Source organism: Camelus bactrianus, chromosome 11 (assembly GCF_048773025.1).
Source record: "Camelus bactrianus isolate YW-2024 breed Bactrian camel chromosome 11, ASM4877302v1, whole genome shotgun sequence".
Lineage (NCBI taxonomy): Eukaryota > Metazoa > Chordata > Mammalia > Artiodactyla > Camelidae > Camelus > Camelus bactrianus.
The window spans coordinates 51,134,140-51,156,679 of NC_133549.1; the positions used below are offsets into that span (position 1 = coordinate 51,134,140).

The following is a 22,540-nucleotide window of genomic DNA, read 5'->3' on the forward strand; positions in this document are numbered from 1 at the left end:
GCCCTCAGATTTCTCCAGCCCCCTGTGCAGTTGCCACGATCAGTTTGTAAAGCCCCTGTTCTCAGACCCTTCACTTCACAGGCTCATGTTGGATGGAGTTATGACGGGGAAGGACCACCTGCCCCTTCATTCCTAATGCCTGACAAAGCAACCCCGACAGAACTGGGAAGGAGTTCTTGATGAGAGCAGGGAGGTAAGAATGAAAACCCCGCTGACACAAAAAGCTACTAAGTATCACAGCAGCTTGTCATTTAGAAGACATCATTTAGAATTTTACAGAAAGTAATCAAATTAAATAGGAGTAAAACACAAGTGATTTTCATTTAACAGTGTTTTGAAGTATAATACTGAGTCTCCCTACTTTAAAATCAGTCCCATAAAAAGCAAATGGACCTGGACCACTCTCCCCCCTCAAACTGATGCTGCCTTCCTCCTGGACCTTCCTGAAGGTCCAATGTGGCCCCTTGAAACCACAAGCCCCTATCCCATTTCCCTTGCTGCTCAAGGCCCCACTTCTAGCCCCTGGGATGGCCCCTCCCCTCTCCTTCCCGAATTCGTGTTTTTCTTTTTCATCTCTCCCGCAGCCTTCCACGAATACATCTCAAAGATATTTCAGTAATAAATAATATATAATAATAGTAATAAACAGTTATTGACCACCTACTATGTGCCAAGCACAAGTCTGAGAGAGGCCGACCCATTCAGTAACCACCATAATCATCGGAGGCTTGCAGTGTGGTAAAGATGAGAGCTCAGCAGTCAGACTGCTGGTTGGGATCTAAGCAAGGCTGGCCGACCACCCCTGGTGTGGCCAAAGGCTGTCTGCAAGGCTCCTTGCAACTCTAAGGCTCTATGATCACTGCTGTCATTTTTAAGGATGCAAAACCTACAGCGGCCCCTGTCGCTAAGCGGAAAAGGAAACCTTCTATTTCCCATACAGGGGATGGCTGGGATTAATTCTGGATAAAATTGAGTCTTATCAAAACAGCGCCTTCATCTCACTCCACCAAGCCGAGGAGCTCCCCCCATGACTGAACTTGAGGTGCCACCCGATGCCAACAGGAACTGAATCAAGCTAGAATCCTGCCAGTGTAGAAATACAATTTCCTCCCGTAGGTCTAGATAGTTGCAGTTTCCTCTATGAAAGTCTGTCATTAAAGTCCACTCCAAGGAGGTTCTACGGGCAAAACTCAATGACTGTCACTGACATGTGCGCAGCGACAGGACCTGGCAGGACCGGAGTCCGCTCAGCCCACCGGACCCGTGCGGAGATCATATTGAAGGAAAGGAGGGTCTGGAAAAGCTCTTGGGGAAGAAAGGAAATATCCTGTCTCTGGTCCTTTCTTTTGATTAGGATTCACTTTGCCTGCTCTGGAGGTCTGTCCCGGCGTGACGCCCCCAAAGGGTGTAGGTTCCCAGAAGCGCAGGGCAGAGAAGGACTGCCCCGAGAATCCCAGCCGTGCCTCGCCCTCCCGCTTTCCTCCTACACGCCCTCCTCTTCCTCCTCCCACTCTTCTTCCTCCTCCTCATTCTCCTCCCGGCGCCCGAGCCTCTGCGCCCGGGCTTCTCGCCGCCTCCCGGGGAGGATGGGATCCGAGTGTCCCGGGGTAGGGGCGTCGACGCCGCGCGCATGGAGGGGAGGAAGAGGAAGGCAGGCGACTCGAAGCCTACCGTCTTCTGTTTCTTGACTTCGGCCATGCTGGGGGGCTGCTACGGTGCCCGGCGCCCTGGAACTTGGAGCCCGACTCCCGCGAGCGGAGACGCTAGGACGCACGAGAGGCGGCGGCGGCGGCGGCGGCGGCGGCGGCGGCGGCGGCGACTGCTGCCGGACTGCGGGAAAGGAGGTATAAAAAGGCTCCACAGACACGTCGCACTTCCCTTGACCAGCCCCCTCCTCCTACTCCTCCCCCCGCCGCCCTCCTCTCCGCCCCGTCGGCTCAGCCAGCAGCGCCCAACCCAGGGGACCCGGCCGCCGCCTGGGCGGGGTCCCCGGCCCGGCCCCCAACTCTCGGGAGCGGCTCTGCCAGCCCGGGTCGGAGGCAGGACCTTGCAGCCCAAGGAGTGGACGGACACGCCCCGCGCGTCGACGGAGGTCAAGTTCACCCTCTCCTTTCGCACACCCGGCGGCTGCGGGAGAGTCCCTCACCTCCCACCGGCCCCTGCACTTCTCCAAGGAAGGCTTCCTACTTCTGGGACCTCCTTGAAACCGCCTGGAGTGCCAGCATGGTCCCCAGTGGCCACAGACACCCAGCTCGTCTTCAGTTACAGTAACAACTGCGAAGGTTAACTTTTTTTGGTCCTCACTCTGCGCTCTGCCTTAAGCCTGGTGCACCCCCTGCTCAGGCATTGAGTCCTGCTTTCTCTCTTGAAACAGTCGAGGCTTTCGGACATTCTCAATGTTATATTATGAGTGAGGGGATTCAAACCCAGGCTGTCACCCTCCACAGTCCAGACTTCCTACACCAGCGTCATCATCTACGATGATTATGGAATCACGAGGCGCATCACTTGCCCGCACTTTATGTGCCAGACTTGGGACTGAGGAGTTTACATGCATTCACCCCCTTTGCAGCTCATGATATTTTCCTGTGTTACAGATGGACCCACTGATGCACTGCTCCTCCTCACAAAGTCAAGTAAACAAGGCCAGCCCCAGAAGATGGCCAATGGTAGCCCAGAGACTTGTTTCAGTCCATCCCCCAGAGCATTCCTATAGTACTTCTGGGTGCTCAGCAACTAGGATGGGCCCTGAATTGAAAAAGTAAGAGGAGGCCCAAGGTAACAAGGTTTATGGCCTGTACTTTAGGGCTCCACAGGGCAACTCTCTAAGCCCCAGTGTCTGGGACAAGCAAAAGTAAGGAGAGAAGCTACTGTTAGGGACAAGCACCTTGAGGGCAGTCACAAGGCCTCACACCCCTTTGTACCTTAACTCTTTGCACAATGTCACAAACAGATCAATAGGACAGTTCCGGCCAGAGAACCATGAAGACGCCCAAGGGCCACACTGTTCATTCCAACTTTGGTCTTCCTTCTGTGAAAGGGTGAAAGAAGTGATGTCCTAAGGAGGTGAGAGATGGAGGTTTTTTTCACACCTAATTGTATTTCTGGCAGACGGCCAGCTTTCCAGACAGACACTGAATATCTGAGTATTCATTCATTGACTGCCTTTCTCCAGGGGAAGGTGGGAAACAAATGGAGTCAAAAACTTAAAAGGCAGCCTACATATTTGTCCAGTCTTGAAATGTCAGTATATTTATTTTCTGACTCATTTTGAGTAAGCTACCACACTGCCTTCAACTATGAGCAGTTGAGAGCAAATGCTTGGCTTGAGTTTCTGTTCTGCACACAAACTAGCACATTTTGAATTTATTGGATTTAAACAGTAACATCCTGTTCTTATTTTATTGGAAAAAAATCCTTTGGTATCAGTTCCAACCATATTTTGAACCCTGCCAGATCCTGCCTTAAGAGAAAAGGTAAATTAAGTGTGGATGGAGAAATAGCAATTTGCATGATTGGGGTGTGTGTGTGTGTGTTTCCTTGCCTCTTAAAAAGCTGTGTTCTTAAAACAGAAGGAAGTTAAGGGCAAATCTGTAAGGGCAACTTCCTGGAAAATAAATATATATGATTTTTAAACCTGGGGGAAGTTTTGAGATCATTTGTCCACTTTCCCTCTCCCTGTATTTTCAGATGAGCAATATAAAACTAGCACTGAGAGAATAGAGATAACCTGACCCTAGTCACTGTCAGGGGCTGGGCTGAGACTCAAACCCAGGTCAGTTGACTCCCCAAATGCAGTAAATCACTCAGCTTCTACGTCAGCTGTTTCAAAACCTCCATGATAACTGTAAACTAGACTGTTGATCTTGTTTCTGATTTAATCAATCCTCAAATAGTACTTTGGAACAGATACTCTTTAATTACGTCCGAAGACTGGTGAAGTAGGAGGCCTCAGCTCCCTTGGACCCAAGATGCCTGGTTTAAGATCCTTCAACTTCACGGATCATCAGTTTAGTGGTCATTCAGCATAGCAATGCACTGAAAGGTAAAATAATCATTTCTTTTTCATTTTCCCAGGGTCTTTCTTTTAAAGGCAATGTCTTGATTCTTTTTCATCTCACTACCCTCTTGCTCCTGGGAGAGGACATTCCTTCTGAAAAGATATAAGTAATTTGCAGCCTAATTTCTGAAGCCTATGATTCCAGTACATCAGAACTGGAAGGAGATTCATTCAGGGGAAGGCAGGAAGGGCTGACATCTTTCCAGTCATCTAGACACACTCTCCATGACTTTCTCAGTAATGTTTCCTCCAAGACTCCACTGTAGGGCATTGTGGCCTGTATTGTACCAATTTACAATCCTTGATACTACTCGCAACATTTGCATGAGGGTTTTAGAATTTTCTTACTATTTTCTTTTGTTTTCTTCCTTCCAGAAATTGACTAGGGTTTAATAACTAACTTAATGGGATGGTGATTGGTCCTTTTATTATTTAGAAAAAATGGAACGGGTGAGATGTTCATTCCACAAGTTCTCCAACACATTTTAGGGAGGCTTATCACATTTTAGGGGATCTAGTTTGGGGGCATCGCCCTTGGACGGCGATTCCAAAGGAATGCAGCTACATTGCCCCCTGGTGGCTGTAATGCATAAAAAGACACCTAATTGTTGAAATGCCCTGAACAAAAAGCAGTGCAGCAGTTAGTTCCCTTGGGTCAAGAAAGCCCTGGAGAGAAAGTCCTCGAGGATTCAAATATTCTTCCCATCCCCAGGCACAGGTCTACCAAGATGAGCAAGACTTGGTCCCTGTCTTTAAGAAATTCACAATCTAGTGAAGGAGACAGTCTCTGCCCCCATCCCCATCTCAATCATTTCAATACAGTCTATTACTGAGACAGGTGAAAATGATACATGAGTACCATAGACATTTTATTTGACTTAAAATGCATGCACTTCACTAATCTTTGTTGTAGGGCTAAAGGTTTCTATTTTGATATGAGTATGCTGACAGGAGTTCCAAAAACCACTCTCATAAGGCTTCTTCAACAATTTCCAGTTTGGGATTTTATAGAAGTGGAGTTAAAAATCAGGGCATTTAAACAATCTGAGGGAAAATCCTTCAAGATTTCTACATACTCCTTACCTATCTTTATCTGATCTCTTGCCTACATCTAATTCAGCAGTACACATTTTTTAGCAGCTTATCTTTCCAACACATCCATCTGTTCTCATAGAAAATACAGCTCTTTTTTTTTCTCACTCATATGCTATTCACTTAAGTCACATCTAACTGAATTACTTAATTACACTAACAGGTACACCTGGCATAAATAGGTGTGTGAGCAAACACAATGGATCTCAGTAAGCATCCAGCTTAGGGAATGGAAAAGCAGCAACATGTGGGCATTCCAGTGTGTCCTGCTGTCAAGAGAACATTCAGTTTGCTGTGGGCATTGGTCATTATCTTTTCCAGAAAAAATGGAGAGCATGGATTAAACTGGCCAGTCAGTAAAAAGGAAGGATATTGTGGGAGCACAGAGGAGGGACATCCAGTTCAACTTTGAAAGAAGGGAGAATGGAAGGAAATGTCAGATTTTCTTGGGGAAAATAATACATAAACTGAGATTTGAGATAAGGGTAGGATTTTGCCAGCCCTCCCCTCCCCAAAGTGGGCATGTGTGCAAATTTGAAAGATTTAAAGGCAGAGAGCTGCGCGAAATAACATGGCATGTTTAGAAAATTATAAGTGTTTGAATCGCTGATTAGGAGATACAGAAGAGTGGGGGAAGGCTGACGACTGTAATAGAGGACGTGCCATGTACAATCGGGTCGCACCATGATTTTGCATGGTCTCTTCTTTATGTTCATCAGAGTGCATTAGCCATGTGGCTGGCCTTGCGTTTGTTCAGTAGGCACAGGGACACTTCCCGTGTCTAAGGATGAGAAGTCACTGTGCTGAGGTGTCCATGGTCTGGTGCGGGAGATGGATATGTACACAAATACTTCCAAGAGAATGTGATAAGTGCCACAATAAAGGGAGATCCGAAGTAATAGGGAATGCGCGCGCACACACACACACACACACACACACACACACACACACACACACACACACAGAAGGTTGAACTATGAAGAGATTCCAATGAGTGGTGATACTTTAAGTTGTGTTTCAAGGATAAAAGAAAGCTAGAAAGGAGGGTGATCTGTCACCCAACTGATGGTCCAGGCTGCCTGGCCTGATGTTCCAAGATGCATGAAGTAGTCACTTCCTACTTCACCATTCCCTGTTCCTCCTTCTCCAAGTGCCCCAGCCTGTCACTAAAGATAGGAAGAGCCGAGGAAAGCTGCTAACAGCCAGATTGCACAGCAACACCGGCCCAGTACGTAAGGGCCCATAGAATCTGGGCAGCCAGAGGAAAAGCCCACACTTCCAGGCTAAAGTAATGCTCTTCAGCCATTTCTTGGGTAGAATCCATACAAAGTTTTTTGTCCACTCTTTGTATTAGCTTAAAAAGAAGTACATTTATTAGTATACACACATATTATGCAAGATAGAATCAATTAGGGTATTTAGGGAAATTCACTCCAAAATTCAACAAACCTCAATGAAAACAAGTTACCTTCGTTTAATGTCAGGCAAATCAATTACTGAGTCAATTAACTGGCTGAATTTTCAGCCTTCAACAGATTTCTTTTAAAAGATATTTAGCAAGGTGGAAGATAACTTGATCCACGTCAGTTAGAGGCTTTCAATTATTAGAAAAAATATCCCACTAAAATTATTTAACTATTAACTATTTAATTAACAAATATTTGACTTAAACTTTAAATTATTAGAAAAATATCCAACTATACTTAGCTAGATTTTAAGACAATATTTTAAAGTAAGGAACAAAGAGGAGAGAAGGAAGAAAGGAAAGAAAGAAGGAAAAAAAGAAGTGGTAATTGTGATATTTGGCCTAAAATTGACAAAATATCACAAAAACATGATATATTCAGAGAAATTAGAGTTATAATTTGAGAAATTTGTCTTTAATTGTGGAAGGACAGAAATATTTCATTTAGAAATAACTTATATGAGGTTATACAGTACGTGCTCTCTTTTCCAACATAATTGAGAAATGTAGTGATATAATAAGTTAATATTATATTTATTAGGGAATAAGATACTATAAGTGGGAGGTTAATTTGCAAAGAATTGCATATATACAATATAGTGAGTTGAATATATGTTGAGCATAATTTATTAGTGGGTTCTAAGCCTTCTGGAAGAGTTTATAAATTTGGGGAGTCACATTATGAAAAGATAAGCAGTGAAAAAGAAAAATCAATATAGTCTCTCTCTGTCTATGTCTTTTAGATAAAAGCATAAAAATCCTTAACAGTCCCCAATTTATGAGCCTCAGGCCTCCTGAAAGTATTGTAAGAGAGTTTTTATTGATACTAAACATTTTCTGAAAAAGTAATAGTCCTACACATATATTTCTCTTTTTCAAATGTATTTAGGTGCTGCAGTAAAGAATAAAGTGCATATTCATTTAAAATGTTATTGAATTCATTTCCTGATCTTCACATAATATTTTCACATGTCAAATACTAAAAACTACAACTACAATCATAGGGGTAATCTTAATCTCCTAAAGGTAAGTGGGGCAATAGTCCCATTATAATAAATTCATAAGTATTGGACAAAATTGTTATATGCACTGCTAAGACAAACTTATGCTTGAACTTTGAAATACCTCTATTCTTAAAACACTTATTATCTCCATTAAACCCCCACCCATCCCACACCATACATTTGATTTTTTCTTCACTTCTAGTTTGGAAAGAAAATTCTGCTCTGAACAGGGCAAAGTTCTTTCAAAGTCCCACAGTTTCTCAAATTTCACTGTATATTATAACCAGCTGAGGAAACCACACACCTGACTAATTAAATCAAAATTTGGGGGTGGGGCCTAGGCAACAGTAGTTTTCAAAGTTTGTCTTTAAGAGAATCCTTGGTCTCAAAAGTGCCAGTGCAAGATTACTTGTGTGAAATTACAGACTGCTGCCCCTGCCCCTCATCCAGATTTTCTCATGCGGGTGACCTAGGGTCGGTTGCATTTCCAACCAATTTCTAGGTGAGGCTGATGCTACTGGTCCAGAGACCATGTTCTGCAGATCATTGCCTTAGATATAGGTCTTCCAGCTCACGCTGGAAGAGATTCCAATGAGTGGTGATAAAGATGTTTTAATCTTTTATAGAAAATTTAGAAAGTAAGTCGAAGGAGAAGAAATAGGTGTGTTGGGGAGATGACCTTGGATAATATTCTTCAAAAAATCATCCCACTACAGTGAATAAAATGTCTTACAGGATTAATGAGGAAGGAAATAGACTTTACGAGGAATTCCCAGCTCTAACTCATCATTAAAATCACACTGGAAGCTTTCAAAAAAATTCACGTTCCTGGTCCTTCCTGCCTCCCTCTCAGTCTACAGTTCTCCGGGCTGGGGTCTGCAGCAGAATATGTTCCACCCCGGGGGTGATTCCACTTTGCAGCCTGGTAGGGAACCACTATCCTAGCCCACAGGTGCACAAAATCCCCTGAGGTGCTTATAAAGATACACATTCCCGAATCCCAACCTCAGAATTCCTCCATAAGTTCATTTAGCTCTAATTCTAGTTCAGGGTTTTTAAATTAGTCCTTGGTGCTTTTCCTTCCAAATGTTTTGTTTCTTCAGAGCTCTTTCTTTTTCTCTAAGGGCTTAAGGCATTAAAACCAGAAGAAAACACTAGTTACAGTTTCTCCTTTCCATCCTGAGCCCTGAATCGTCTTGAGTGACTTGTGGAGGACTAGGATGAGGGAATATTAGGTATAAAAATCAGTTACGGAGAGAAGGGTGGGTATGGATCAGTGGTAGAACACATGCTTCTCATGCAGCTGGGTTCAATCCCCAGTACCTCCGTTAAAAAAAATCAGTTAATACTTTGAAAATATTGTTCCACTATACCATTTTTCCTAACATCACTTACTGACTCGTCTATCTGTTTTATTGGTTTGTGGTGCCTTCTCCATGATATGTAAGGTTAGCTGGCAGGAGTCTCCCCTTGGAACTGTCAAGTGATAAATCCTAGGACTCCCCATCAGGGAGTCACTATGAGAAGCAGGTCAGTTCTAAATAGAACTTGAGACTTTTTGCCCATTTTCTCTTCCAGACTAATTACTACATTATTTTATTAAGCTCCTTGCCCAGCTACCTAAAGTTGTATAGGGCTTCTGTTGAATTGTTAATAAATCAATTATGCATTAATTTGGGAAGAACTGGTATAATGACCAAGTTTCTTCTCTAGCACATGGTATCTCTATTCAGGTTTCTTAAATCTCATGTATGCACTGAAGTAATTCCCATGGAATTACAAATGGAATTTCCCACCCTACCCATTCTTGTTTTAGAGGAATGCTATGGATTATTACACTCGGTCACTTTTTAAAACGTAGTTATTTACTTAAAGCAAGAAAATGATATTTCTTTTTTCCCCTTATCAACATAATTCAGACCACATTTTGGGAACCAGTGACCTAAAGAATGAAATTCGATCCCAGTGGAGGGATTCTTCTGGGTGGGGGCAGCAAACTGCTTCCAAGAATGGTCAGCCTGGACAGGGCTCTTACTGCCAATGGCCTTTCACTAGCTCTCTGGGCTGTGACACAAGGGTGGGTCAGCAACACGAAACAGCTGTGTCTAGGGTACACGGAAAGAATTCTAGGTTTGGTTGAAGACCTAGAGTCATATGTTTTTGTTGGTCTAGCAGCTCCCTTCTGTACCTTAACAGTAGGCATGGGACCCAGCGTAAGCGTAGCCCAGAGCAGCCCCAAGAGCAATTCAGGTCCCTTTCTAGGGTTTTTCTGTTGGAGCTGAGGAAGGAGGCCTTTCCCGTCTCAGTTAGAAAGGGTCAGCACTGTACATAAACCCAGAGGTGTTATCGGCCACAACTCCTCCCGCGTGGAGAAGTCTTAGAGAATGACAGAAATAACTGAGGAGACCTCATGGTGTCACGTTCTTAGTCTCTGCCTCAGAACTTTCCTGCAGTTTCCCAGAACTACCCGGCTTCCTAAGGCTCTTCTTGTGATCCTGGGGGCCATGCCAACAGCCTTTCAAAAAATACACCTGCTTATTTTAACTAAGATAATTTGAGTTGGGTGGCATCCGTTGGACCAAAATAGGCCTGACTTATTTAATAAGCACCTTTTCAGACCACTGTGAAAACTGCATGAAGGGATTAGTGTGAAATTTCCAGCATTCAAGGGTGTGGAGAAAAGGGATCACTCCTACACTATTGGTGGGAATATAGTTTGATGCAACCATTATGGAAAACAGTATGGAGATTCCTTAAAAAACTAAAAGTAGACTTACCATATGATCCAGCAATCCCACTCCTGGGCATATATCCAGAGGGAACTCTAATCCAAAAAGATACGTGTACCCCAGTGTGCATAGCAGCACCATTTACAATAGCCAAGACATGGAAATAGCCTAAAAATCCATCAACAGATGACTGGATAAAGAAATTGTAGTATATTTATACAAATACTACTTGGCCATAAAAAAGAATAAAATAATGCCATTTGTAGCAACATGGATGGACCTGGAGATCATCATTCTAAGAAGTAAGCCAGAAAGAGAAAGAAAAACTACCATATATCATTTATATATGGAATCTAAAAAAATAAAAAGATACAAATGAACTTATTTACAAAACAGAAACAGACTCAAAGACATAGAAAACAAACTTATGGTTACCAGAGGGGAAAGCGGGTAGGAAGGGATAAATTGGAAGTCTGAGATTTGCAGATACTGACTACTATGTATAAAATAGATAAATAACAAGTTTATACTGTGTAGCACAGGGAACTATATTTAACACCTTGTAGTAACCTATAATGAAAAAAATATGAAAAGGAATATATGTATGTATATGTAAAACTGAAACATTATGCTGCACATGAGAAATTAACACACTGTAAACTGAATATACTTCAATAAAAAAAAAAAATCCAGTATGGTACCAAGGAATGCTTAATAAGTCTACTGAACTGAACTGAATCCAGCATGATAATTTAGAATTGCCTTGACATTTATGACATTTCAGGGTTTTGAGACTGATGAAAAATTTTATTATAACCTCTATGCTTATTTCACATTCTAAAGGTATAAAACAGAAATGACTTGAACCCCACCCCCCAAATTTGAAAATGCTCCAAAATATGGAAAATTGGTGAGATTTTCAGGTTATCATGTGGCTTCAGAGTTATCTATTACTGTAGCCTACATTACTTATTGCAGTTTATATTAAATAATAGTTTATTACAGAATACACTATTAAATCTGTACTTCCTTTGAGATGTGGGCTTAATGATACTCTGTGTGAAATGCTTCTGCTTCTTCTAACTTTTCTTTAATTTTCATTTTATTACAAATGATGTCTATTTTTTCTGCTCATGCTCCATCTGACATCACAATAATTTACACCCTTTTATTTAATTAGTCTATCAACAAGATTGCTAGTGATGACTTCTACAGAGCTGTTCTGCAAAACTAATGAGACTCTGTCAGATTATTTTGCTTTTTAGTTTTAAAAAGGAAGATATTTCCTTTGTCTGCCAAGAATACTGAACACAGAGCTCTTGGTTCTGTGTAATATCCAAAATATCCTCAACTCAGAAATCACTCTTTTTTCAAATTTGAATGCTGGGGGTTGAAGGAAAGAGGATTCATGAGAGGAAATAAAGTAGCTAATGAGCTGTAACAAGTCTGAAGGGCTTTTTGCACATTTTGAAGAATTTCAAATTTGGTGGCTCTTTATTCCAGTTGCATGGCTTTCCTTTTTTTTTTAAGTCAAAAGTGTATCACCAAACCACAGTAAGATATTTTGTATTGAGATGACTACCCTAAACAGGACAAACAGTAACAAGTGTTGACAAGGAGATGGGCAGTTAGAACCCTCACTCTCTGCTGGTTTGATTGTAAAAGGGGACACCCACTTTGGAAAACAGCCTGATATTTCCTCAAATGCTTAGGACATGACCTAGAAATTTCTCTCCTAGCTATAGACCCAACAGAAATGAAAACAAACGTCCACACAAAAACTTAAACACAAATAGTCATAGCAGCATTACTCATAATAGCCCCAAACTGGAAACAATCCAAATCTCCGCTGAGTGAGGAATAGATAAACAGAATGTAGTATAGCCATACAGTGGGATATTATTTGACCAGAAAAAGACTGAAGTTTTGATACTTGCTATTATGAGAATGAACCTTGAAAACATAATTCTAAGTGAAAGAAGCCAATTACAAAAGACAACATACTGTATGATTCCACTTATATGAAAAGTCCATAATAGATAAATCTAGAGACAGAAAGCAGATTTGTGATTGCCAAGGGCTGAGGGAAGAGGAGAATGGGAGTATTTCCTTACAGGGCAATGAAAATGTCCTAACATTAGAAACGAGTGATAGCAACACAACTCTGTGGCGATTGTACTGATAACACTGAATTATATGTTTGATGGTGTGTAAATTATGTCTCAACAAAATTGTTGTTTTTTTAAAAAGGTGTATCACCATACAGCTACCTAATGACCCAGCAATCCCATTCCTAAGGTTACACGTTGCAGAAATCAAAATGTATATTCACACAGAAACTTGTACACAACGTTTACAGCAGCTTTATTCATAATCGCCCCAAACTGGAAGTGATCTAGATACCTTTCAAAAGGTGAATGAATAAGTTGGTGAAGGGACGTACCACATTTTAGCGGTGCATCCATCCAATAAAATAATACTCAGCATTGCTGACTCAACTTGGCAATGAAAAGACACTATTGATTCATACAACAACATAGGAGAATCTCAAAAATAGTTTGCTAACTGAAAAAGCCAGGCCGCTAAAAGATTTTATGACTTCATTTATATGACATTTTGGCAAAGGCAAAACTACAGGGATAGAAGACAGATCAGTGGTTGCCAGGGGTTGAGGTTGGGAGGAGTTTGATCTCTAAAGGGCAGTACAAAGTGGGTAGCGGGTAATGGATCTGTTCTGACTCTTCACTTACAGGACTGTACAATACAAAGAATCAATTTTACTGAATGTGAGCTTAAAAAAAGCTATATATGGAGGAAATCCAAGATGAAATACAAATGGTAAAATACAAACATAAATATATTACAAATGAATAAAGTGACCACACTGAAGAGAGCAGCAAAGAAACAACCTACGTTACGTTAGAAAAGGGTATTTGAACTGCGACTGTAAGGCTAAAGACAAAAAAAACCTGTACATAAATACCATACTGTAGTTTGTAAATTTGTTTCTCACAAGGATATGAGTTAGCAATTCTGAAACTATCTTACTATATGTGTATTAGGTTTGAACAAATAGATAAATATATTACAAGTAATGACCGCCAGCTTTCTCACTATCAGAGAAAAAAAATTACAAATGAGGAAGGGGGAGGCTAGGGTGAACCTGCTTTGGAAACAGATATCAGCATGAATTCATACACTACATATATATATGTATGTATATATATATATATGTATATATATACACACACACACATATAGGTAGATAAAGAAACAGAGATGTGTATATATGAATTGTTAGTGTACATGCTTATTATTTCCAAGTTCTGTCCACTGAGAGGGTCTAAAAGCAATGAGTACACCTAGCGCCCAGATCTTGTTTTTTAAATACCATTCTCCAATAAAAGAAACCAGGGCTTCTTGGAGAAATTGTTGAATTCAGGGCTGAGGCAGAAAGAATACAAAATGAGGTTGGAGCATATTGCAGTGCTAGAAAGTAAGGAATTGCAAAAAGGAAAGAAAGAAAGAGGGAGAGGGAGGGAGAGAGGAAGGGAAGGAAGGAAGGAAATTAAAATGAGAGTATGTTAAAAAAAAAAAAAAAGGCATGGGAGCCCATTTGAAAGATCTCTCAATGACCAAAGTTGGAACAATTTGAGCCACAAAATCTGTAATGACAGGATTGGATTATAACCCATAGGAAAAAAATAAATGTCTAAGAGCCCACACTAATATAAGTTATTCAATAAATAAATAAATGGGGGAGAAAGAATAAATCTTTCTTTTGGAGAGATTCCAATTAATAAATGTAGAAAGATTGATGGAAATCATAAATCACCCTTGGAACATCACAATAACAATTGTTGCACAAAATCCACTAATGAATGCTTAAATTAGTGGATGGAAGTTCAAGGAGAAACCAAGATATCTGGAGAGTCTCAAAGTTTCTATCCCAAGATATTTATTAATTATAAAAGTGGAAAAATAGTAACTTTACAGTGAACAAATCCAGCAGATGCCACCTTAGCCAGATGATCTAGGCTACCATAAAAGACTAAATCGTCAACCTCATGTGCCTCCTGATCTGGTGCAGTGAGAAGGACATATTGCTTCTGTGCTTTTCTTGCTAAAAAGGCATAACTTTAGTCTAAAAACAGGAAATATCAGACACACACAATTGAGAATATTCTACAGGATAACTGATCAGTACTCTTCAAAAGGGTCAAGGTCATGAAAGACAGGGACAAACCGAGGAACCATCCCAGACTGAAGACTGAGGAGATGTGTTGGACAGACTTTAAGGTGGCTCCCAGGATTCTCTCTTCTGGTATTCATGCCTTTGCATAATCCCCACCCCCTGAGTATCGGCAGGATCTGTCACATTTCTGACCAATGGAATGTGGTAAAAGTGATGGGTGGTATGATTCTGATTATGTCCCTTGACTACATAAGGATGCAGCCTCTGTCCTGCAATGAAATCTCTATTTTTCTGGCTTTGAAGAAGCCAGTTGCCATGAATCCTAGAACCACAAGGAAATGAAATCTGCCAACCACCTGGGAGAGCTTAGAAGATGATTCTTTCCCAGCTGAACCTCCAGATAAGAACCCAGGCCTCGTCATACCTTAACTGCAGCCTCGTGAGACCCTAAGCAGAGACCCAGCTAAGCCATGACCTCCTATAAGAGGCCTATGAGGTAATAAATACGTGTTGACATTAAATTTGTGGTATTTATTACAGGAGCTCTGTATGACCATTGAATGATATGTGGGCTCCTTAGCTGGATCCTGGAACACCAAAAGGACATTAGTCAAAAAAATGAATGAAATACTAGTGAAGTCAATAGGTTTGTACTAATGTTAATTTCTTTCCTTTCTTTCTTTCTTCTTCCTCTTCGCCTGTGTCTTCTTCTTCTTCTCCTTCTCCTCCTTCTCCTTTTTTTAATGTGTGTGTGAGTGGCTTAAACCACAGAAGTTGATTGTCTCACAGTTCTGGAGGCTGGCAAGTGCAAGATGGAGGTTGGGTGCAGTTTCTGGTGAGGGCTCTCTTCTCGGCTTGCAGATCATCGCCTTCTCACTGTGTCCTCACAGGGCCTTTCTTCGGTGTGTCTTAAGGTATAACCAATGTTAATTTACTAGTTTTGATGACTGTACTATGGTTACCTAAGATAGTGATGTTACAGGAAGCTGGGTGAGGAGTATATGGGAACTTGCTGTACAACTTTTCACAATCTTTCTGTAAGTCTAAATTTATTTCAAAATTTTAAAAATGAATAAAAGTGTATCACTAGCAGTATTCCAATCACTCTCTGTTAAGAGACATTTTATTTTGTTATCTGGAGTCTAAAAAGAAAAGAAGAGGTAGAAAGAGACACAAGAAGATGAGGAAAGAGGAATGGTTAAAAAACATGTGTTCATTTTTTAATGAGAAGAAGATACCATGAGTTGGAATGAATTGTGTTGTGAGCAATGAAGGAACACAAGGATGGCCCTGAGCTCCTCCCATGCTCACCCTGAGAGTGGACCATGTGGAAGCTTTAGGTTCGATGTGTCTGCACACCCAGAACTGCACAGCCCAGGACAGACTGCCGTGAAGAGGGCCAGGCAACTGCTCTCAGTTTGAAGGCAGCAAACATTTAAATATGAGACAGAGAGGAATTCAGTTTTGGCAGCAGAAATGGAAAGACAAACCAAGAAAAGACATTCAGCAGTTGCCATGAGACAGTGAAATCCATGAGGTAAAGCAGCACAGACACTACAGAAGCAGGGACCTAGGAAAACTGTCACAAGGATGTTAGATTCTCTGGAGCAGGGAACGAAGGTCTCCTGATGTCAGGCTGCTGGAGCTGCAGTCTGTGTCTTGAAGGAATCCCAGAAGACTTCTCCATTACCCAGCAGGCTCTCAGATCAGAAACTCTGTATGTCAGCAAAATATCCTTTCACCTCAGTCGCAGCAGACACTATCAGCTCCTTCTGAACCTGGGCTCCACACATCTTGGGAAGCCGTCTGCCCAGGGTATCACTGTAGCTTCTGTGACACTGCACCAGGAAACTTGGCCTGTCTCAGGCTGTCCTCAAGCTCTCGGCTGGGGCTGCTTCTGAAATAAGCCTTTGACCATGGAACGCATCAAATTCCACTTGAAGACGTGTGAAGGAGTTTGTGTAACCATTCATTTCTCTGAGGGCTGGTGGTTGCTGATGGACTGAGTGTCCCAGAACCTCTCTGCCCACACTTTCAGCCCCATCACAGCTTTGGAACTTTCCTCATCAGTGCTCAGTTTTCCAATTACTGTTGCCTCTAGCCTCCTGCTGTCTGTGCCCTGTGCAAACTTGGGAATGAATAGAGGTAAACTGAGGCCTATGCTTTCAATCAGGAGGTCACAGTTTACAAGTAACAGCAACTATTCATACTCCCTATTGTGAATTCCATAGAGCCAATTGGTTCTCACAGAATGTTTTTGTGATTATTGCCAAATTCTTTAATTCAAAGCTTACCTATGGGTATGACCCAAGCATGATCTGACAAATGGGAGTGCATTCTAATCTGCCAACTCTTCTCCTAATAAATTTACTACCTCTGTATCTATGGTCTGTCTATTGTTAAACTATTTCTCGCCCTTATACAAATTATATTCATTAAAGTGAAGCCTTTTCCAGCTTCGGCCCTACATATGCCAGAACTTCACTTGTTCCAACAGTAACATTTTCAGTCCTTGCTGAATAAAAGCTTTTGAATAGTGGAAGACTGTTTGCTCAGCTTTTTTCCTTTTTTTTTTTTTTTTTTTTGCGCTAGTCATGCTGTAACAGCTACAAACATGACTCATTTTTAAGTTTAATATTCATTATTAAAATTGTCACCATTATTATCCTAAATCTAGACTGGAAATCAGCAAAATATGGGCTGCATATTTTTATATGGCCCAAACTAGGAATGGTTTTTACATTTTTAAGTAGTTGAAAATATTCAAAAGAATAATAATATTTTGTGATATATGAAAAATTATATGAGAGTCAATTTTGGTATATATGAGTAAAGTTTTTTTGGAACCCAGCCATGGTCATTCATTTATATATTGTCTAGGTCAGCTTTTGACTACAATGGCAGAATGGAGTAGTTGTAACAGATTGTATGGCCTATAAAGCTAAAGTACTTATTCTCTGGCGCTTTACAGAAAAAGTTCCTGACTTCTGCTCTGGACAATCAGCAAGACAATGAAGCAAGCCTTGATTTGTAGCATCTGCCCATTTCTATACTTCAACAGACCCACCATCCTCAGTTGAGATTCCAGCCCAGGTCTGCACACCCTCTTCACTCCATCACTGTGCCTGAGTGGCTTGAAATAGTAACATATTTCAGTCCTAATCAGGGGTTTCTGGTGTGGTCCCTTCTACTCCCCTCAGGACATTCTAATAACAGTTAGCAATGCATCAGATCACTATCTCTGTCCCATGAAATTTCAAAACAAGTTACTCCTCTTTGCTTCTTGGGCAACTGGTTAACTTAATTATATCGACCCCTGCATTCCTTGCAATTTTATTTGCATCATCTTTTCAGAAGAACAACCCCTTTTTTCAAAAGTGGGGATTAGAATGTTTAGAATATCACACTCACATATTCTGAGTTACGAACCAAAGATATTTCCACATTTTTAAAAGATATTTCCACATTTTTAAGTAGTTGAAAGGAATGGTATTATTTCAGACTTGCAGTGTAAACACTGGCTCATTCCATATCCAGTGTGAGTAAACCTTATAGAATAAACAGAAGAGTCAGAGCGTCCAGAGGAGTCGTGATACCAACAATATTCATTCCATCCCAAAATGTTACTGCATTATGAACTTCAAAGAGGGCTTTAAGAAAATGAGAATCCGGTCCTCCTATCTCAATCAATTATTAAATGCTTTCTGTCCATACTCACTACTCACTTCTCTGTTCACATTGGTATATGAAATTTTTGCCTCCATTTAAATGAGTCAGCCAGACTGGGAATGTTTTTTGAGCAGAACTGAAAATAAAATGCTAATAAATTGAACATGTATGTACTTGCATCATAAAAAAGCACCTCTGTCTAACAGGAGTTGTGAAATTACTATATCTAAAATCTTAAAAGGCTATTCTGATAGGAAGCAATTATTTTACCTCATTTGTCACATGACAAGCCCCGCAATGTTGACTTAGGTTGTAGATTCACACCAGATACAAACATTCTCCCAAATGGTGGATATATGAGAGTCTCAGACTAATTCATAGGATTTTCTCCAAGTCAGTACAGAAAAAAATCATCTGTGGGATTCTGTAAACTCTTCCCTGCCTAAAAAAAAAATTCTCAAACTTAGTCCTCTTATCCACTCCATTCCTTAATCCATTTGGCTATGGACACCTTTCTTCATATTAGAATTCTGCTGAGAAATTACCTTCCCCCACCAAAATACATACATATATATATAAACATATATATAATTTATATATATATAAATTCTACTGAGAAAGCATTAACTAAACACATCCGTGGTCTAATTATTGGGTTCTTTTACAAATACAAATTCTCAAGGTGGTGCAAAAAAATTGAGGTTGAGTTGTTAAGATTAATTGGTTGTTTTAGGCCCAGCACCCAGTGGGCTAAGTCACGATAATGAAGCTAATGCACGTAGCACTTGACGCTATCCTAAGGGCTTTACATATATTAACTTACTTAACTTTCAGGACAACCTATGAAGCAGGTAATACTGCTATGTTCTTTTTTCACAAGAGGAAATGAAGCACAAAGAAGTTAACTACCTAAGTAAATGGCAGAGCCAGGATTCAAATCCAGAGAACCTGGTCCTACCATCCACGCTTATAACAACTATGCATGCAACCCCTCCCGTGCCTATGCATGAAATACTTTTTTTTAAGAAATGTATTAAACAATAATGCTCATTAATCTGGAGTTATTAGTGAAAAAGTCATTCTGCGTAAGTGAAAAGAGGAACATAAGTGGTTTGACAGACTATCAGTATATTTTATTTTACTGCTTTAAGTTATTATGTTTTACTATTTTTTTATTTTTATTTTTTATTGAAGTGTAGTTGAAGTACAAATCTTTTCAAGTACCTCCAACAACAAGAACTAACTCTCAGCTCCTGCAGGAAGTCAGGAAAGTGGCATTTACATTTACTAGCTTTGTTCACACATGTTCATCTGTTGGTTCTTGTTCTCTTAAGTCGGTTTCATGAGTCCTTGAAAATGCATTCATAATGTCAATTTGCTTAGCAAAGCCTTTATTGGACATGGTGGTTTTTGCAGTTATAGCTTTAGCCCTGCCCAGGTTAAATAATCAGAAATCTCCTATCAGTTAAGTCCAAAGGAAAAAACTTGACCTCTATAGAAAAGCAGGCATCAGAGATTTTTATTGACCAAACTTCTTGCTAGCTTCTGGGATATGAAGAATAAACTATGCATTCTTTTAAAAGCCTTCCTATTGGACAGGATAATTAGAGTTCTTTAAAGAGAGTCCTATAGATTCAATGAAAATGCTGGAAAATGGCAAAAGCTCAGCAAACAAGAGTTCTTTTCAGGCTCCCATTGCCTGTGGTGGGAGGGTAGGAGATCTGTCACTTACTTTTACACCATAGTGAAAAGAAATTAAAACCCCTGGAACTTCCCTAGCTGGTATGGCTGATGAGGTGGTGACTTGTTGAGCTTGAGTTTGATGTAATCTCGCTGAGTCAGGAGGTTTGCAACATGGTCTTGGCTGTGCCGTGAGACAGAAGCAAGGCTTAGAACAATCTCTCCTTTCTTGATTTTTAAACAGCTTTACAGAAATATAATTCACATATCATAAAATTCACCCAAAGAGTACAATTCCATGGGTTTCAGTATATTTAGACTTGTGCTGTACATCCACCACCCAAATCAAGTTTAGAATATTTTCATTACCCCCAGAAGAAACCCTGTACTCCTTAGACATCACAAGTCCCCTGTCCTCCAGCTGGCACTGCTCATCTGTCTGTCTCTACAAATTTGCTTATTCTGGATATTTCATACAAATGGAGTCATACAGTATGTGGCCTTTTGTGTCTGGCTTCTTTCAGTTAGCATATTACTTTAAGGTTCATCCATGTTGCAGCATACATCAGTATTTCATTTCTTTTTATGGCTCAGTACCACTTCTTCATCCATTATTGATGGACATTTGGGTAGTTTCCACCTTTTTGGTCATTGTGAATAGTGCTGCTATGAACATTCATGTGTGAGTTGCTGTGTAGACATTTGTTTCCATTTCTCTTGGGTACATACTGAGGAGTGGAACGGCTAGGTCATATGCTAACCCTATGTTTAATGATTTGATGAACCATCAGACTGTGATGTGTTTTCTGAAGTGGCTGCATTGTTTTACATTCCCATCAGCAAAGTATGAATGTTCCAGTTTCTCCATGTCTTTGTCAGCACTTGTTATTGTCCTCTTTTTTATTAGACCCATCCGGGTGGGTGTGAAGGGGTATCTCATTGTGGTTTTGCTTTGCATTTCCCTGGTGGCTAACTGAGGTTGAACATTTTTTCATGTGTTTATTGGCCATTTGTATAGCTTCTTTGGAGAACTTCTTATCCTTCCCATATATATATATATTTTTTAATCTGCTTTGGCTTCCCCTCTCCCAGGGAAAAGTATTGCAACACGACACTTCATCACTGGCTTTGTTCACCTTGTTACAATACACAACCTCTAGCAAATCACGAGAACAGATTTATAAAGCACATGATTCAGTCAGTGATCACATGCATTATCAAAGTATTGATTTTAATAGAGTTCAAGACTACAATAAAAACTTGAATAGAGCTCAAAGTCCATTGCAAACAGACTTCTCTTAGGACTCACAGACTTCCTTATGCAAAGGCCCCATTTTAAACTTCAAGGCATTATTCTTGAGTCTATCACTCAGAACAAGGTTCAATCTCACAGAATATCAAAGGGAACTTTCCAAATAGAAAGATCAGTGAAATGGGATGGTCATATCACATGACTTAGAGCCTTTCAAAACCTCAATAGGGTAACCGGCCATCGCAATTTGTCTGGGACTGTCCTAATTTTTAAAATGAAAGTCTTGGGAAACACTTTAGTCCTGAGTGAGTTCAGTTGGTTGGTCACCCCAGTGCTACCCTTATTCTCCCAGTTATGTAGGTGACAGAATTATACATGAAGACGCAGTAAAGAGCAGAGGCTACATCTTTAGGCCTTGCCAGCAGCATGGCGTATTGGCTTGTGAATTTTGGCATGTTATTTTATCTCTGTGAGCCTCAGGGAAGTTCAGGTGAGATATGATGGGGTCACACCTAATGTGCTTTAAGGTCAAAATTCGTATCTTGAAAATCCTTCAAATACAAAACCAAGTACAATGCCGTAAAAAATATATTTGGTGTGATCAACATTGAAGATAATTTTACCAAATTCTCCAACTCTTCATTAATGACACTCAAGGAATTTCTCACTTTATTCTGTCACCACTCTTCTACCTGCCGCCAGGAACAACAGTTTGACTTATTGGATCAAACCCTTACAGTCATGCACACAGTCTTTGCAAGTGTTCAGCTGCCAAGCGTTGCTGGTTTCAGGCACAGCTGTGCCTACTTCTGGGCACATGATCATCAGAGGGACTAGTGGGGCCATCCCACGCATTATTTGAATTCTCTTTCTCTTTTTGCTAAGGACACAGGATGGAATTCCTGCAAGGTGAATGTGTGTATTATGTGACTCCATCGTAAGGTATCTAAACCACTTAGCTGAGGGCTGATAAGCCTCAGGGAAAAGACCCACAGATACCTCCAAAAAGATGTAAAAACTGCTCAAATCTTTTTGTGATTGAGGTAGCAGCTCACAAGTTTCACCTCCCAAGAGACGACTGATGTTTGAGGGTGCAGAGCCCAGTTTACAACTCTGGAAGTGGTCCCATTTTGGTGATTTTCCCACAGCCACTGTTCTGGAAGCCTGCCCAGGTATACCCCACCTGGCCTATCAGTTCATAAGCAAATTATGATTGGCATGTGTGGTGTGTCAGTCTCAGCCTATCAGTAACCAGTGTTGTGGCTAGACCAGCCCTTGTGGTTCTTATTATGATTGCAAGAAGTCTTTCAGCAATAACCACCAGGAAACTCTGAAAAATAAAGGTTTATTATTTACAGGACCTCGAAATTACACAGCACACCTGGGACCACATA

The 22,540-nt window shown here is 40.7% G+C and overlaps 1 protein-coding gene across 1 annotated transcript in view; it reads right to left on the reverse strand.

Moving 5' to 3' along the window:
* The window catches only part of PAPSS2 (3'-phosphoadenosine 5'-phosphosulfate synthase 2), a 73,832-nt gene extending 71,997 nt beyond the window's left edge, over window positions 1–1,835 (reverse strand). Inside the window, exon 1 of the mRNA XM_074374002.1 lies at window positions 1,672–1,835. Coding sequence (XP_074230103.1) covers window positions 1,672–1,698 — 27 coding nt within the window. The 5' untranslated portion in view covers window positions 1,699–1,835. The remainder of the gene's footprint in view (window positions 1–1,671) is intronic.
* Window positions 1,836–22,540: the final 20,705 nt, after the last annotated feature.